The sequence below is a fragment of the Trichosurus vulpecula genome, chromosome 8 (assembly GCF_011100635.1).
Source record: "Trichosurus vulpecula isolate mTriVul1 chromosome 8, mTriVul1.pri, whole genome shotgun sequence".
NCBI classification, from domain to species: Eukaryota; Metazoa; Chordata; class Mammalia; order Diprotodontia; family Phalangeridae; genus Trichosurus; species Trichosurus vulpecula.
Window position 1 is genome coordinate 98,783,340 of NC_050580.1, and position 19,111 is coordinate 98,802,450.

A 19,111-nucleotide genomic window follows, 5' to 3' on the forward strand; every position below is an offset into this window, starting at 1 on the left:
TATAGTCAAAATAATTATAAAATTTATAAAATCTTTAGGAGCCAATCCAGCAAGGCATTCTAAATATTTATATAAATACAATAACAAGACCCTGCTAAAGAAATAATGACTAACTTCACAGATTGAAAATATATATGTATATTTGGTCAATATCAATAAAATAATAAAGAAAATACTACATACATTGGATGAGGAGTTTGAATGTTGTCTACAAAATACAGCAAGGCAGCCAGTGTCGCTAGACAAGTATACATGTTCATTGAATGTCTGACATCTAAGATACTTAAGTGACTGACCCAAATATGAGATCTATTACCCACTGGATAACTGATCAATGGATATGAACAACTGGTTCTCAAGACAATTGCAAACTATTAATAACTATATGAAAAATGTTGCAAAATAATAAGGGAAATGGAAATCAAAAATCTAAGGTTTCAACCCATGTCAAACAAATTGACAAGATGACAGAGAGATTTGAATAGATAATGTAGGAGGGAATGCAGAAAGACTGACACATTATTCCACTGTTTTGTGGAGCTGTGTATTGATCCAACCTTTCTAAGCTTTTCTGAATCATGCCAAAAAATTATCAAAATGGCCAAAATATTGTTGCAAACTGAGGGAGAACTAGGAAAATGAGAAACAAAATATTGTAGGAAAAAGATCTTTTACTGAAGGTTATAAAGAGTAAATAGAGGAACTCAGATTTCTAGCAGCAAGGAAAAGTCTGGGTAAAAGCTCTGTAAAATGACTACTCATATGGGAACTTTCTGGCTTAATTCAGATGGATGTTTATATGAGCTAATTATGGAATTATTCAGATTACCCTTAGATATGCAAAATAGAGAGTCTTATAGAGGGCTAAGCAAGTGTAAGTAAAAAGAATTCTGACAGTCATTGCCTTACTGAACTGGTGATACATACAAGGAATTCTGATTAGTTAAAACAGCAATTTTATTTTACTTTTTTATTGTTGAAATCAAGAGATCCTTTGTTTACCCTGTCTTTCTGTAGAAAGGCTTCCACAAATTCTCTTTCAACTCTTTGACTCAGAGATCCCACAGGTAAGTATAACCCAAAAAGCGGTCAAATTTAGAAATGTGCATACTAAGGGGGGAGTCAAGACGGCAGAATAAAATCAGGGACTTGCTTGAGCTCTCCCCCAAACTCCTCCAAATATCTGTAAAAAATTACCCTAAACAAATTCTAAAGAAGCAGAACTCACAAAATGACAGAGCAAAACAAATTTCCAGCCCAAGACAACCTGGAAGGTTGACAGGAAAGGACTGCTGTACTATGCTGAGACAGGAGCTCAATCCAGTGTGGGCCATGCCAGCACAGATGAGCCAGAGTAGGACTCAGGGGACTGATTCACTGGCAGCTGTGGTGGTATCCAGACTTCTCAACTCACAAACACCAAAGACAACTTAGAAGGTCACTAGAAAAGGTCTGTCAGACCTGGGTAACAGAGAAGCGCAGTCTAGCCTCAGGCCTGGGGTGATGGTAGCAGCAATGGCAGTAGGAGTGGCTGCTTACACAGCTCTCAGCCAACAAATGGTGGGGGGATCCAGCAGCTGATCAGAGTGGGATTGTAGGGATCTCTTTGGTGGTGCTGAGGCAGGATTCTCTTGCTTTGCCCATGCTTGGATCTGGGTCACAGTCCTGGTTGGTGGTCCCGGGGTGAGGAGGAGCACTAGTGTGGTGGAACTTGTGGTGCCAATGGATAGAGAATCCTCCTCACAGTTCCAAGGCAGAAAAGAGAGCTTGTGATCACCCACAGACCAGAGCACAGACCAAGAGAGGAATAAACACCTCTCCTTTCATCATACAACCTTGGAAGAACAGAAAATTTAAAGTCCCTAGGAATATTTCTGAAAACAGCTGCACAAAACCCCTGAAGCTAGGGACAGTATACCCTCCACACTGGAAGAAGAGACCTACCTTAACAAAGACCTAAAAAGTCAAGTAATTGACTGGGAAAATGAACAAACAGAATAAAAAAATCAGATGCCAAGGAAGATCAAAACATACAACCAGAAGAAGACAACAAAGGCAAAGCTCCTACATCCAAAGCTTCCAAGAAAAATATGAATTGGTTGCAGACCATAGAAGAGCTCAAAAAGGAAGATCAAAATACAAACCCAGAAGAAGACAATGACATCAAAGCAACTGCACGCAAGCCTCAAAGAAAATTTGAATTGGTTACATGCCCAAAAAGAATCCTGGAAGAGCACAAAAGAGATCTTAAAAATTTAAGAAAGGTAGAGGTAAAATTGGAAAAGAAATGAGAGAGATGCAAGAAAATCATGTATAGAGAATTAATAGATTGGTAAAAGAGGCACAAAAATCCACTAAAGAAAACTTCTTTAAAAGCTGAACTAGTCAAATGGAAAAAGAAGTACAAAAATTTTCTAAAGAAAAGAAAACCTTAAAAAGTAGAATTGTCCAAATGCAAAAGGAAATACAAAAGCTCACAGAAAAAAATAATTCCTTAAAAATCAGAATTGGACAAAGTGGAAGTTAATAATTACACAAGACATTAAGAAACAATAACACAAAATAAAAACAAAAAATATGTGGGAAAATTTGAAATGTCTCATTGAAAAAAAAATGATCTGGAAAACACATCAAGGAGAAATAAATTAAGAATTATTGGACTAGGGGCAGAGCCAACACGGCAGCTAGAAAGCAGGGACATGCCTAAACCTCTCCCCCAGAACCCTCCAAACACCTACAAAAAAGGCTCTGAACGAATTCTAGAACTGCAGAACCCACAAAATAGCAGAGGGAAGTAGGGCTCCAGACCAGGACAGCCTGGATGGTCACTGGGTAAGAACTACTGCACAGAACTGGGAGTGGAGTACAGCAGACCCCAGAGTGGGCTGCGCCTGGACCAACCAGACTGGAAGCCAGGCAGAACAGGCCCTAGTGCCCTGAATCAGTGAGCTATGGCAGTTAACAAACTTCTCAATCCACAAACACCAAAGACAACAGAGAAGGTCAGTGGGATAACACTGCAGGGATGGAGTGAAAGGAGTTCACAGTTCAGCCACTGCCCCGGAGGCAGCGGAGGTGGTGCAGCTACAGAACTACAGCTGCAGTTGCTTCTGGCCCCAGGCCCACCTGGTGGGAGGAATGCAGTGGCAGATCAGAGCAGGAGTGCAGAGCCTGCTCAGATCTTAGTCACCTTCCTGGTTGGTAGCTCTTGGGAGAGGAGGAGTACTGGTGTGGCATAGCTTGCTGGGTAGAAAAAGCTTTGAAAAAAACAGCACAGCCCCTCAAGATTGGGATAAAGTACTCTATAATCTACAAGCAGTCATACCCCAACAAAAAGCTCAAGGGTCAAGTAGTTGGCTGGGAACATGGCCAGGCAGCAAAAACAGACTCAGATTCAGACAGACTTTGGAATCTTTCTTTGGTGACAAAGACAACCAAAACATACAGCCAGAAGAAGTCAACAAAGTCAAAGAGCCTATATCAAAAGCCTCCAAGAAAAACATGAACTAGTCTCAGGCCATGGAAGAGCTCAAAATGGATTTGGAAAATCAAGTTAGAGAAGTAGAGGAAAAATGGGGAACAGAAATGAGAATGATGCAGGAAAACCATGAAAAACAAGTCAATGGGGGGGGGGGGGCACAGCCAAGATGGCGGCTGGAAAGCAGGGACTAGCATGAGCTCCCTGCCAAGTCCCTCCAAAAACCTATAAAAACATGGCTCTGAACCAATTCTAGAACTGCAGAACCCACAAAATAGCAGAGGAAACAGGGCTCCAGCCCAGGACAGCCTGGATGGTTGCTGGGTGAGGGCTTTCGCGCATGGAGCTAGGAGCAGAGCAGAGCCCAGTGTGGGTGGTGTGGACCAACCAGACCAGGAGCCGGGCAGAGCAGGCCCTAGCACCCTGAATCAGTGAGCTCTGGTAGTTGCCAGACTTCTCAACCCACAAACACCAAAGACAACAGAGAAGAACTGCAGAACCTACAAAATAGCGGAGGGAAGCAGGGCTCTAGCCCAGGACAGCCTGGATGGTCTCTAGGTAAGGTCTATCCCACACGGAGCTCGGAGCAAAGCAGAGCCCAACATGGGTGGCACAGACCAAGCAGACTAGGAGCCAGGCGGAGCGGGCCCTAGCACCCTGAATCAGTGAGCTGCAGCAGTTACCAGACTTCTCAACCCACAAACACCAAAGACAACAGAGAAGGTTAGTGGGAAAAGCTGCTGGGGACAGGGGGATAGAGTTCGCGGTTCAGCCACCGGCCTGGGGGCAGCGGAGGTGGGGGAGCTACAGAACTACAGCTGCAGTTGCTTCTGGCCCCAGGCCCACCTGGTGGTAGGAATTAAGTGGCGGATCAGAGCAGGAGTGCAGAGCCCTCCGAAGATCTAAATCCAGTCCGGGTTGGGGGTTCTTGGGGAAGGAGGAGTACTGGTGTGGCAGAGCTGGCTGTAATAGCTCTGAAATCAATGGCGCATCCCCCCAAGCTTGGAACATAGTACTCTTTACTCTACAAGCAGTCATACCACGCTGAAAAACTCAAGGGTCAAATTAAGTTGGCTGGGAACATGGCCAGGCAGCAAAAACGCACCCAGATTCAGTCTCAGACTTTGGAATCTTTCTTTGGTGACAAAGACCAAAACATACAGACAGAAGAAGTCAACAAAGTCAAACAGCCTACATCAAAAGCCCCCAAGAAAAACATGAACTGGCCTCAGGCCATGGAAGAGCTCAAAAAGGATTTGGAAAAGCAAGTTAGAGAAGTAGAGGAAAAATTGGGAAGAGAAATGAGAAGGATGCAAGAGAACCATGAAAAACAAGTCAAGGACTTGCTAAAGGAGACCCAAAAAAATACTGAAAAATATACTGAAGAAAACAGCACCTTAAAAAATAGACTAACTCAAATGGCAAAAGAGCTCCAAAAAGCCAATGAGGGGAAGAATGCCTTGAAAGGCAGAATTACCCAAATGGAAAAGGAGGTCCAAAAGAATCACCTACCCAGCAAAACTGAGCATCATGCTCCAAGGCAAAATATGGACTTTCAATAAAATAGAGGACTTTTAAGCTTTCTCAGTCAAAAGACCAGAGCTGAATAAAAAATTTGACTTGCAAACACAAGAATCAAGAGAAGCATGGAAAGGTAAACAAGAAATGATAAGGGACTTACTAAAGTTGAGCTGTTTTGTTTACATTCCTACATGGAAAGATGATGTGTATAATTCATGAGACCTCAGTATTAGGGTAGCTGAAGGGAATATACATATATATATACATATATATATATATATACACACACACACACATATATATATATATATACACACATATGTATATATATATATATATATATATATACAGAGGGCACAGGGTGAGTTGAATATGAAGGGATGATATCTAAAAAAATCAAATTAAGGGATGAGAAAGAAATATATTGAGAGAGGGAAAAAGGGAGAGATAGAACGGGGTAAATTATCTTCCATAAAAGTGGTAAGAAAAAGCAGTTCTGTAGGAAGGGAAGAGGGGGCAGGTGAGGGTGAATGAGTGAATCTTGCTCTCATCAGATTTGACCTGAGTAGGGCACAACATACACACTCAATTGGGTATCTTACCCCACAGGAAAGAAGGAAGAAGGAGATAAAAAATGGGGGACAATAGAAGGAAGGGAATCTAGGGGGAGAAGGCAATCAAAAGCAAACACTTTCAGAAAGGAAGAGGGTCAAGAGAGAAAACTGAACAAAGGGGGATAGGATAGGAAGGAGCAAAATATAGTTAGTCTTTCACAACATGAGTATTGTGGAAGGGTTTTACATAATGATACATATGTGGCCTATGTTGAATTGCTGGCCTTCTTTGGGAGGGTTAGTGGGGAGGGGAGAGGGGAGAGAAGTTGGAACTCAAAGTTTTAATACCAGATGTTCAAAAAAAAGTTTTGCATGCAACTAGAAAATAAGATATACAGGCAATGGGGCATAGAAATCTATCTTGCCCTACAAGAAAGAAAGGGAAAAGGGGATGGGGGGGAGTGGGGTGACAGAAGGGAGGGCTGACTGGAGAATGGGCAATCAGAATATATGCCATCTTGGAGTAGGGGGAGGGTAGAAATGGGGAGAAAATTTGTAATTCAAACTCTTGTGGAAATCAATGCTGAAAACTAAAAATATTAAATAAAGAATTATTGGACTACCTGAAAACCATGTACAAAAAAGAGCCTAGACATCATCTTTGAAGAAATTTTCAAGGAAAACTGTCCTAATATTTTAGAACCAGAGGGTAAAACAAAAATTGAATGAGTCCTCTGATCACCACCTGAAAGAGATCTCAAAATTTTAAATCCCAAGAATATTATAGCCAAATTCCAGAACACCAAGGTAAGGAGAAAATATTGCAAGCAGCCAGAAAGAAACAATTTAAATACCATGGAACTACAGTCAAGAAAACACAAGATTTCACAGCTTTCATGTTAAAGAAGTGGGGGGCTTCAACTATGATATTATGCAAGGCAAAAGAGCTAGGATTTCCACCAAGAATAAGCTACCAAGAAAAATTGATTATATTTTTTCACAGGGAAAAATGGACATTTAGCATAAAGGATTTTCAAGTATTTCTAATAAAAGGACTAAAAGTGGATAGAAATCTGACTTTCAAATACAAGACTTAAGGATATGTAAAGAGGCAAACCTGAAAGAGAAATCATGTAGGATTCAAAAAGGCTAAACTGTTTACATTCCTACATAGAAAGATGATATTTGTAATTCCTAACTCATTGTTAGAATAGTTAGGAGTATACATTGAGAGAAGGCATGGGAGTGAGTGAACTTTAATGGGATGATTTAAAAAAAATTAAATTAAGTGATGAGAAAGAGTGATGCACTGGGAAAGGAAGGACAGATGAAGTAGAATAGGGTATATTATATTACACAGATGAGCTTTTACAGTGGAGGGGAAAATTGGAGTATGGTGGAATAGGCTTGAACCTTACTCATCAGAACTGACTCAAACCACATTCATTTGAGTATAGAAATCAATCTTGCCTTATGGGAAGTAAAAGAGAAGAGAGACAACCAAAGAGGGTGTTCATGGAAGGGAAGGTTGTTGCGGGGAAGGCAGTGAATAGAAGAAAAACACTTATGAGAAGGGACGGCACGAAAGGAGGAAGAGAGAAGGATGAATGGGTGGAAAATAAAATGTAGGGAAATACACAGCAATCATAACTGTCAATATGAATGGGATGAACTCATCCAAAAAACAGAAGCAGATGCGTGGGTTAAAAACCAGAATCCTGCAATACATTGTTTACGAAAAACATTTGAAGCAGAGAGAAACACATAGAATAAAGGTAAGGGAGTGGAGTAGAATCTATCATGCACCAGGCTAAAGTTCAAAAAGCAGCTCATCATTTCTTATAGCACAGTAGTATTCCACCAAAATCACATGGCATAACTTGTTCAGCCATCCCCCAATTTATGGGCATCCCTGCAATTTCCAGTTCTCTATCCCAACAAAGAGATCTGCTATAAACATTTTAAAATTTTCCTGAATCATCTTTGGAAATTGACCAAGTAGTAGCATTGCTGGGTCAAAGGGCATAGGTAGTTTAATAACTCTTTGGGCATAATTCTAGATTATTCTCCAGAATGACTGAATCAGTTCACAATCCCACCAACAAAGAATTAGTGTCCCAATTTTTTCATGTCCTCTCCAACATTTGTCACTTTACCCTTCTATCATTTTAGCCAATCTAGTAGGTATAAAATGATATCTCAATGTTGTTTTAATTTGCATTCCTCTAATTAATAATGACTATAAATTATTTTGATTTTTTCATTAGAAAACTGCTTGTTCATCCCTCGACCATTTATCAATCGAGGAATGATTTGTATTCTTACAGATTTGACAAAGTTGATTATATATTTTAGATACGAAACCTTTATCTGATAAACTGTCTATAAATTTTTCCCCAATTTTCTCCTTCCTTCTGTTGGCTACATGTTTTATTTGAAGAAAACCTTTTTATTTTAAAGTAATCAAAATAATCCACTTTACATCTAACTTTGCTCTCTGTCATGTATTCACGAATTATCGCCTACCCATAAGTCTGATAAATAATATGTTCCATGTTCTTCTAATTTTCTTGTAAAATCTTTTTTTACCTCTGGCATGTATCCATTTTGACCTTATCTTGGCAAATGGTGTAAGATACTGATCTATGCCCAGTTTCTGCCATGTTTTTTTTTAGTTTCTTCTAGATTCTTACCAAATAATGAATTCTTAACTACAAATTTTATGTCTTTACACTTGTCAAATACCAGGTTATTGTGTTTATTTGCTGCTGTAAATTGTATGTCCACTCTATTCTATTGATTCACCTTTCTTAGTCGGTACCAAATAGTTTTGATAATTATTGCCTTATAATACAGTTTAAGATCTGGTACTGCTAAACCTTATTCCTTCACATATTTTTTTCATTATTTCTTTTAATACTCTTGACTTTTTGCTTTTCCTAATGAATTTTAAATGGCCATCCCCATCCATGAAAAATTAATATTTATCCAATTATTTAAATCTGATTTTATTTTGCATAAATATTTTTATAATTTTGTTTATATAGTTCCTGGGTTTTTTGGGCAGGTATACTTCTGCCAGAGGTATTTATACTGTCTAGAGTTATTTGAAATGGCATATTTTTTCTGTCTCTTCTTTTTAAAAAATATTTATCTCTAGTTTAAAACATTCAGTTCCATAAGCTTTTGAGTTCCAAATTTTCTCGCCTTCCCTCCCCTCTCCCCTTCCCTTGACAGCATACAATCTGATATAGGCTTTACATAGACATTCATATTAAACATATTTTCACATCAGTCATGTTGCAAAGAATTATAACCAATGGAATGAACCACAAGAAAGAAGAAACAATACTAAACAAAACAAAGAGAGAGAGAGCAAATAGTACGCGTTGATCTGCTTTCAGACTCCGTAATTCTTTCTCTAGATGTAGATAGCATTTTCCATCATGAGCCTTTTGGAGTTGTCTTAGAATCTTGCATTGCTGAGAAGAGACAAGTCTATCAAAGTTAGTTGTCACACAGTGAGCCTGTAACTGTGTACAATGTTCTCCTGGTTCTTACTCAGCATCAGTTCACATAAGTCTTTCCAGGTTTTTCTGAAGTCTGCCTGCTCATCATTCCTTATGGCATAATAGTATTCCATCGTATTCATATACCGCAACTTGCTCAGCCATTCCCTGATTCATGGACATCCTCTCAATTTCCAGTTCTTGGCCACCACAAAAAGAGCTGCTATAAATATTTTTGTGCATGTGGGTTCTTTTCCCATTTTATGATCTCTTTGGGATACAGTCCTAGAAGTGGTACTGCAGGGTCAAAGGGTATGCACATTTTTATTACCCTTTAGGCATAATCCAAAATGCTCTCCAGAATGGCTGGATCAGTTCACAACTATACCAACAATGTAACAATGCTCCAATTTTCCCACATCTCCAGCTTTTAACATTTCCTGTTTTGTCATGTTAGCCAGTCTCACGGATGTGATGTGGTACCTCAGAATTACTTTGATTGGCATTTCTCTAATTAGTAGTGATTTAGAGCATTTTTTCATGTGTCTATAGATGTCTTTAATTTCTTCCTCTGAAAACTGCCTCTTTATATCCTTTGACCATTTATCAATTGGACAATGATTTGTATTCCTATAAATTTGACTCAGTTCTCTATATATTTCAGAAATGAGGCCTTTATCAGAGACTCTGGTTGTAAAAATTCTTTCCCAGTTTTCTGCTTCCCTCCTAATCTTGGTTAAATTGGCTTTGTTTGTACAAAAACTTTTCAATTTAATGTAATCAAAATAATCCATTTTGCATTTCATAACTATTCTAACTCTTCTTTGGTCAAAAATCCCTCTACTCTCCATAAATCTGACAGGTAAACTATTCCTTGCCCTCTTAATTTGCTTATAATATCAGCCTTTATATCTAAATTGTGTACCATTTAGACTTTGTTTTGTCATACAGTGTAAGATGTTGGTCTATGCCTAGTTTCTGCCAAATTATTTTCTAGTTTTCCCAGCAGTTTTTGTCAAATACTGAGTTCTTGTCCAGGAAGCTGGAGTCTTTAGGTTTATAAAACAGTGGGTTACTATAGTCATTTACTGCTGTGTCTTGTGTACCTAACCTATTCCACTGATCCACCACTCTATTTCTTAGCGAGTACCCAGTAGTTTTGATGATTGCTGCTTTATACTACAATTTAAGATCTGGTATGGCAAGGCCACCTCCCCTAGCATTTCTTTTCATTAATTCCCTTGATATTCTTTATTTTCTGTCTCTTCTTACAAAGTTTTGTTTGTGACATATAGGAATGATGATGATTTATGTGGATTTACTTTATATCCTGCTACTTTGCTAAAATTATTCATTGTTTCAACTAACTTTTGGTTGAGTTTTTGGCATTTTCCAAGTATATATCATCATGTTGTCTGCAAAAAGAGAGTTTTTTAACCTCATTCCCTATTCTGATTCCTTGTATTTTTTTTTCTCTTATTGCTATTGCTAGTATTTCCAATAAAATGTTAAAGTTTAATTTGTTCTTTTTCTAGTTTTTAAACTGCATACCCAATTCATTAGTCTGCTCATTCTCTTTTATTGATGTAAGCATTGAGAGATATAAATTTTCCTCTAATAACTGCTTTTGCTCTATTCCATAGGTTTTGATATGTTGTCTCATTATTGTCCTTCAAAAAACTGACTGCATCAGGACATACAAAGCTGAAAGCAAATGCAGAAAAGTACAATTATCCCTTCCACATTACAACTTTCCCCATCATGGTTTAGATATATTGTGAGCTGGCAAAGAAATTAAATGGGAATTTTTGAGAAGTTTTGCCGAAGCTGAAGATGACACAGGAAGGCCATCAGATACCTATACCAAGAGCAAAAACTATAGACCAATTTCCTGAATTGATGCAATTTTCTTTAAAATGCTAGCAAGTAGATTACCACAATGTATCATAAAGTTCATATACCATGACCAGGTGGGAATGCAGGGCTACTTGAATATCAAAAAAACTATCAGCATAATTGAATATTTCAATAACAAAAACAACAGAAATCATATGATTATCTCTACAGATGCAGAGAGAGCTTATGATAAAATGCGATATTCATTCCTATTAAAACACTAGAAAGCAGGGGAATAAATGGCGCTTTCCTTAAAATGATACAGAGAATTCCTCTAAAAACATCAGCAAGCATTATTTGTAATTGGGACAAGCTAAAAGCCTTTCATATTGACATCAGGGCTGAAACAAGCATGCCCATCATCACCATTGTTATTCAATATTGTACTAGAAATGCTAGCTAAAGCAATAAGAGAAGAAAAAGAAATTTAAGAAATTAGAATGGATAATAAGGAAACAAAACTATCACTCTTTGCAGATGATATGATGGTATACTTAGAGAATCCTAGAGGATCAACTAAATGCTTGATAAAATAATTAATAACTTTAGCAAAGTTGCAGGATATAAACATATAAATCATCAACATTCCTATATATTACCAACAAAGTCCAGCAGCAAGATGTAGAAAGAGAAATGTCAGTTAAAATAACTGCAGACAATATAAAATACTTGGGAATCAATGTGCCAAGACAGACCCGGGAAATATAGGAACATAATTACTGAACATTTTTCACACAAATAAAGTCAGATCTAAACTATATTGAAAAAAATATTGGGGCAGCAAGGTGGTGCAGTGAATAGAACACTGCCCCTGGAGTCAGGAGGACCTGAGTTCAAATCTGGCCTCAGACACTTGAAACTTACTAGCTGTGTGAAGTTGGGCAAGTCACTCAACCCCAACTGCCTTGCCTTCCCCACTCCCCCCTACCAAAATGTTAATTCTCATGGGTAGACTGAGGCAATATAATAAAAATGGCAGTTATACCTAAGTTAAATTATGTGTTCAGTGCCATAGCAATAAAACTATCAAAAAATTATTTTATAGAGTTAGAAAAAAAAGTTACAAATGTCATCTGGAAGAACAAAAAGTTGAGAATATTAAGGGAATTAATGAAAAAAATATGAAGGAAGGTGGCCTAGCCACACCAAATTTCAAACTGTATTTCAAAGTGGTAATCATTAAAACAATCTAGCACTGGCTAAGAAATAGAGTAGTGGATTAGTGGATTATGTACACAATAACACAGTATTAAATCGCCATAGTATTCTAGTCTTTGAAAAAGACAAAGATCCAAGCTTTTAGGACTCATTATTTTAGATACAATTTGCTGGGAAAACTTGAAAGCAGTACAACAGAAACCTGGTAGAAATATACATCTCATACTGTATAAATACCAAGACAAGGTCAAAATTGGTACATGACTTACACATAAATTGTAATAACATAAGCAAATTAGGGGAGCATGGGATATTTTAACTGTCAGATTTGTGGATAAGGGAAAATTTTATGATGAAACAAGAGATTACACTATGGGATGTAAAAATGGATAATTTTGATTACGTTAAATTAATTTTTTTCACAAAGAAAAACTGTAGCCAAGTTTACAACACAAACAGAAAACTGGGGGAAAACTTTTACAAGTTCCTCTGATAAAGGCCTTATTCCTCAAATATATGGGATATGAACAAGTACCATATTTCACCACATAACTATCACAGATTTTATGTCAATTTTTCTTTTTGTGAAAAAGTGGGGTTCGACCATTATGTGAAAATTTTTAAAAAACTATGCCAGTATTACTTGTCTTTTAGTTTCTGCCAGTCTTGCACTAAGTTTTCACTCACTGAAAATTGTCTTTCCTCAGCTCTGTTTCCATGCTGTTCAATAAACACCATCACTGTCAGCTTGAAGCCCGCAGAATAGTTTTTATATATACCCATAATCAGAAAGAAATGCTTCACACATTAATGTATCATCAACAGACAAACTGTACGGTTAGATAGGGTGGGAAGATGCAAGTCTTAACATATCACACGACTTGCTTTTGGCAGCTTCACCTCTCTGCCTGCTCCCCTTGCACCTATGACTCTACACTGAGTTGAGTGACAGTATTGTTAGTACTGCAACACTCTATGCAAACCATGCTGACAATGTGCATGCAATGAGAATTCTAGGAATTTCTAGGCTACATCTTGCAATGTGCAACAGATAAATGTATACCCATATGTCACTGATGAAAACACTGCTGCTCTGTTTACCTCTTAAGAGGCTTGATGAACAGAATTATTCCATGAGATGCTTACTCGATGAAAGGTTATAAACCAATTTTTGGACTAAGAAAACAGGATGCGAGGAGTATGTGGTGGTGATGATTATGCAGTGAAATACAGTAATTTTCAGTAGGAGAAGTAGAGGTATGAAAAAATGCTCTAAATTCTACTTATTATAGAGATACAAATCAAAACAGCTGTAAGGTACCACATCAAATTGGCTAATATGACAGAAAAAGAAATTATAAATGCTCGAGATGTGGGAAAATTTGAACACAAATGCATTATTGGTGGAGTTGTGAACTGATCCAACCATTCTGGAGACCACTTTGGAATTATGCCCAAAGGGCTACAAAGCTATGCATATTCTTTTGACCCAGCAATACCACTAGTAGGTCTGTAGCCCAAAGAGGTAAAAAAAAAGAAGAAAGGACCTATTTGTACAAAATATATTTATAGCAATTCTTTTTGTGGTGGTATAGAACTGGAAATTGAGGGGACACCCATCAACTGGGAATTGGCTTAAGAAGTTGTGGTATATGACTCTAATGGAATATTATTGTACTATAAAAAAATAATGAGCAGGCTGATTTCAGAAAAACCTGGAAAGATTTATATGAATTGATGCAAAATGAAGTGAGCAGAACCAGGAGACTATTGTATACAGTAACATTAATACTATACAATGATCAACTGTGAATAACCTAGTTATTCTCAGCAATATAATGATTCAAGACAATTCTGACACACTTAAGATGAAAAATACTATCCACCCCCAGAAAAATAACTGATGGAATCTGAATGCAGATTGAAGCACAATTTTTTAAACTTTATTTTTTAGGGTTTTTTGTCTGTTTCTTTTACAACACGGCTAATACTGAAATATGTTTTGCATGACTGTACATGCATCAACTATATCTAATTGTTACTGTCTCAAGAAGGAAGGAAGATAAGGAAGGAGGGAAAGAATTTGGAACTCAAAATTTTGAAAAATGAAAACGAAAATTGTTTTTACATGCAATTTGAAAACATAAAATATAAAAATTTTCACATTAAATAGAACCTTAAAGCTTCACAGAGTTAAAATAAGAGGTTGGGAGCAAAATATTTTATTCTTCAGTTGAACTAAAAAAAAAAGAGCAGAAATCACAATCTCAGACAAGGCAACAACAAAAATAGACTTGATTAAAAGAAGTTAACAGAGAAAATCTATTATGCTGATAGTTACCACATGAATGAATTAATACCAATATCTAATATACATACACTGAAAGGCATAGCAACTCAATATTGAAGGAAAATCCAAATGAGTTATTTTTTCCTTCTTCAGTCATGTCTGACTTCATATCCTCACTTGCAATTTTCTTGGCAAAGGTACTAGAGTGGTTTGCTATTTCCTTCTCCAGCTCATTTTACAGATGAGGAAGAAATTGAGGCAAACAAGATTAAGGGACTTGCCCAGGGCCACAAGGATGATTGGAATTGAACTCAAGTTTTCCTGACTCCAGACCCAGCACTCTATCTACTGGCCCACCTCACTGCCCAAAATAGGAAAGAAGGTAATAAAACAAAAAGATAACCAAAAGAACTTTTAAAAACTTTCACACGATAGACTCTGACAATTACTGGATGAAAACAGAATGAAGCAGAACTATTTCTCAGAACAGCATGGCACATTTACAAAAATTGACCACATATTAGGGCATAAAAATCCCATGAATGCATAAAAGTAGAAATATTAAGCATGCTTTCTACTGATGACAATACAATAAAATTATATTTTCATTTTTGACACTCTCCAGTCTGCTGCATCTCTACACCTGTTATCTTGACCCTCTGAGGATGAGTCTACCATGAGGCATATCGCATCTATTAACTTTATGACCATGGGCAAGTTAATTACCTTCTCAGAACCTCATTTTCTTCACCTGTTAAATAGGGAGAATAATACTTCTACTCTTTATACTTCATCAAGTTGTAAGGAAAATGCTTTGCAGATCTTAGAGCGCTATATAAATGTGAGGTATAATTCCTTAATTCTCCTCTTCACCTCACATCGAGTTGTTAGTACACCTGCCTCAAAGTACCTTGTTTTTAATTATCTGTGAGCATGTTATAATACCAAAGCAAAATATAAATTAATCAAGGGCAGGAATTGTTTCATTTTCTTTTTATATTCCCAATAACTAGCCTAGTTCCTTGTGGTAGTAAAAATATTTTTGATCTAAATTGAAATTGATCTCACAGTTTGACCCTAATGATGAAAAACTTTTACACTATTCACTTAAAGTTGGAACTTTTCCTGAGTATTTTATTTTGAAATTTTAAAAAGCTGTATTAGAAGTTATTAACCACTGTTTTCCAAAAAAAAAAGTTTAAAAGGAAGGCAAAAATGTAGAATGAAAAAATATGCAAAATATCTTCTCCTCCCTTTATAAAAATACTTATAGAATGACAACTTTGAAAAAGCACAGCCAAATTCAATTCAGTGTTTATGCAAATACTATTTCACCAACACTGGACTCATCTTCTTACCACTTGTTCATCATTTCTTCTACCACTGAAAGACTCATCTCTATTTTTCCTTACCACACTCAAAACAACGTATTTCCAATCTGAAAACAGTAGGCATCTCAAACTCACCATGTCCAAAACAGAACTCATTATCTTCTACCTTAAACCCCATCCTTCATCCTGTTTCAGCAGGAAAGGGAACAAAAGAGTGCTACCTTCCTTCCAGTCACACAGGTACAAAATCTCAGCATCATCCTCAATTTTTAACATATTCAATCAGTTGCTAAGTCATGTTGCTTGTACCCTCACAAAATGTCATAAGTTAGTTCCTTTCTTTCTACTCACCTAGCAACTACCCTAATCCAGGCCCTCATTATTTTTTGCCTGTACTACTAATATAGCCTCCCGATTAGCCTTCCTGTCACCAACCTCTCTCCTCTCCATCCATTCACTAGTCAGATGACAAAGTGCAGCTCCTAAAGCAAGTCTGACTATATCACTATCCTACACTATCCTACACTCCAATGGCTCCTTGTTGTCTCCAGGATCAAATATAAACTTTGTAAGGCATTGAAGCCAACTACTAGCCTACTTGCTGTTCCTTGTGAATGACCCTTAATATTGCTGATCTGTGCCTTGACTCTGGCTTTCCCTCTTCATTTTTACCTCTTACTCTGTTTTCCTTCAAGGCTCAACTAAAAACCTAACTCCTATAAGAGGTCCTTATATTCATTCTCCAGCAGTTAGGGCCTTCCCCTCAGAGATTACTTCCCATCTACTCTTTACAGTAATCCCTTCCATATAGCAGGGATTAGAGGCTTAGTACTCCTGTGATCAGGAAAATCTACATAAAATTGTTTGGCTCTCCCTTTTTGCTAGGGAAGAAGTTCAAAATGTAATGTTATTAAAAGATAAAATATTTTGATATTATACAATACCATACACATATTTTATGCATTTCTGAGTTTCTGAAGTTTTTTCTATGTCATCTGCTGGCCTCCATGTATTGTCTGTGGGTTCAGCAAAACTTTCAAAATACTCCCATTTAATTTCTTATGCTGACCCACAAAACATCAAAACTGTGATGGGGAAAGCTGCAATGTGGAAGGGATAACTATATCCCTTGTATGTACTTAATTATCTTCTTTTCTCCCCATAAGAATTCAACTTCCTTCAAAAGAAGGTATTTTTGCCTTTCTTTATATCTATAGAGCTTAAAACAATGACTAGCATATAGTAAGCATTTAATAAATGCCTTCTGATTGATTGACTAAATCCTTCAGACCCAATTCCATCCTGTCTTTCCAGGTATTACTAACCCTTTGCACACCCTACATTCCATCCAAATAAATGTTCTTGCTGTCCCTCATAAACAACATCCATCTCCTGTCCTCCTAACTTTGCAAAAAAGTCTCCATAGAAGAAATACACTCCTTCCTTTCCTCTACCAACAAAAATCCCTAGTTTCCTATAAGATGAAGGGCAAGTATCACTTTCTATATAAGACCTTTCCTAATAACTCCAACTATTACTGACTCCTCCCAATAGGCTTATATTTATGTATTTATTTTGTATCTATTCCACAACAGAGTGTAAGCTCCCTGAGGAGAGTCAATTCCTTCCTTCTTTCTTTCCTTCTTTCTTTCTTTTTCTTCCTTCCTTCCCTTTCTTCCCTTCCTTCCTCTCTCCCATCTTTTCTTCCTTTCTTTCCTTTGTAACCCAAGTGAATAGCACAGTGCTTGAGTAGGTGCTTAACGAATATTTAGAGATTATTGATTAATGTGAAGTGGGAAATATTTTTCAAAAATAACTGAATCCTTAATTCTTTAAAGTTTTTTTTAATTAATTGGCACTAGTAAAAATGATTAACCATGCAAAAGGATCCTATCACTCTAAGTAGCTTATCCTTATCTGTAAAAGGTGGATAATGATGACTGCCATATCTATCTTATGGGGTGGAATCTAAAAGGACATGGGAAACTTTAAAATGTTATATAAATAGGAGTTGGTATTAACTTGGTTCTAAATATTTCTTACTTTGTAATATCTTAATAACCATATAATTTTTTTTCTAAATTGAAAAATGTATCACGCAATTAGGTACTACAGACATTAATGGGACATAATATCACCTAAAACTATTGTATTTTTTCTTCTTTTTCTAAACTTTTATTCAAATAGTTATATTTCTGTCAGGGGAAAAATTAATGCCATTTATAACTAATAGAGATTTTTCAGGCTACTGCAGTACTTACGGGAACAAGTGGCAGTTTGCCATTCCAGGCATTGGCCATATGGAAAAGAGATTATATAGGCATTTGAGTCAACACATCGTTTTGTGCTGCTGCACCACATACATTCCATGCCATTGCTCGTGCAGTTAGAACATGTCGTCCTTAAGGAACAGGGCTTTTTACAAGGCCTTGCATTTTGGTTTGGACTAACTGAAATAAATCAACAGTAACAAAAAAAATTATTAAGCACTTACTCCATATAACACATCAATAAATACAAATACATCCTTTGTTCTTATTCTTGTTTTGATTTTTAAAGAATCTTTTTTCTAAATATTTAGTCCTTCTTCTAAATATTTCAACTAAATTTCTAGCATAAAAATGTTATATTTCTTTTCCTAAATGGCTGTACTTCATTTGTGGTGAAGTCCAAAATCATATTATAAGGCAATTGAAAATAAAGAGGATGTTTGAAACTAATTTAACACTTTAATTGATAGTGAATTTTAAAAATTTTAGGGAAATGTAATTCTTCATACACATTTTTCACAAAGTATGATTTTAATTCCCATAACTGACCATAAATCAATGACCTTCTAGTTCTATGGAATATAAGCTAAACAGTATATGGACAATAATGTTATTAACAGCACTGATTTTTTCATTAAATATTATGAACCAAATGCTCACATCATACATACATACATACATGCACACATATCAGATATAAATACAATAAAATGTTACAAGGAAAGGATGATATGAATTTGCAAATTTAAATTAAAATAAACATTCTACATTTTCTATTTAAATAAAACTTCAAAGAATTATGCAAAATATGTAGTTCTCTTTTGATTGTAAAACTAACACATGTACAAGGAAATAATTTTAAATGAATTTTAATTTACTAGTGTGCATTAAAGCCAAGTTTTTCCTACTCTTAATATTTTTCCACCCACAATGAATTAAAACAAAACCAAATGTTCTGCATATTACAAAAGTATCTTACTACATTGTAAATAATTTTATTTACTCATAATTTAAATTCTTAAATCAATCGATATTTCATTATCTGTGATTTTACTGGCTGAAGCATTCTCCTAGACAATTTGGATCATAACCATTGTATACCCT

General features: G+C 36.4%; 1 protein-coding gene across 1 annotated transcript in view; it reads right to left on the reverse strand.

Annotated features, from left to right (window-relative positions):
* Nucleotides 1-19,111, reverse strand: part of ATRNL1 (attractin like 1) — a 578,692-nt gene that overhangs the window by 314,891 nt on the left and 244,690 nt on the right. Inside the window, exon 18 of the mRNA XM_036736548.1 lies at nt 17,999-18,187. Coding sequence (XP_036592443.1) covers nt 17,999-18,187 — 189 coding nt within the window. The remainder of the gene's footprint in view (nt 1-17,998; nt 18,188-19,111) is intronic.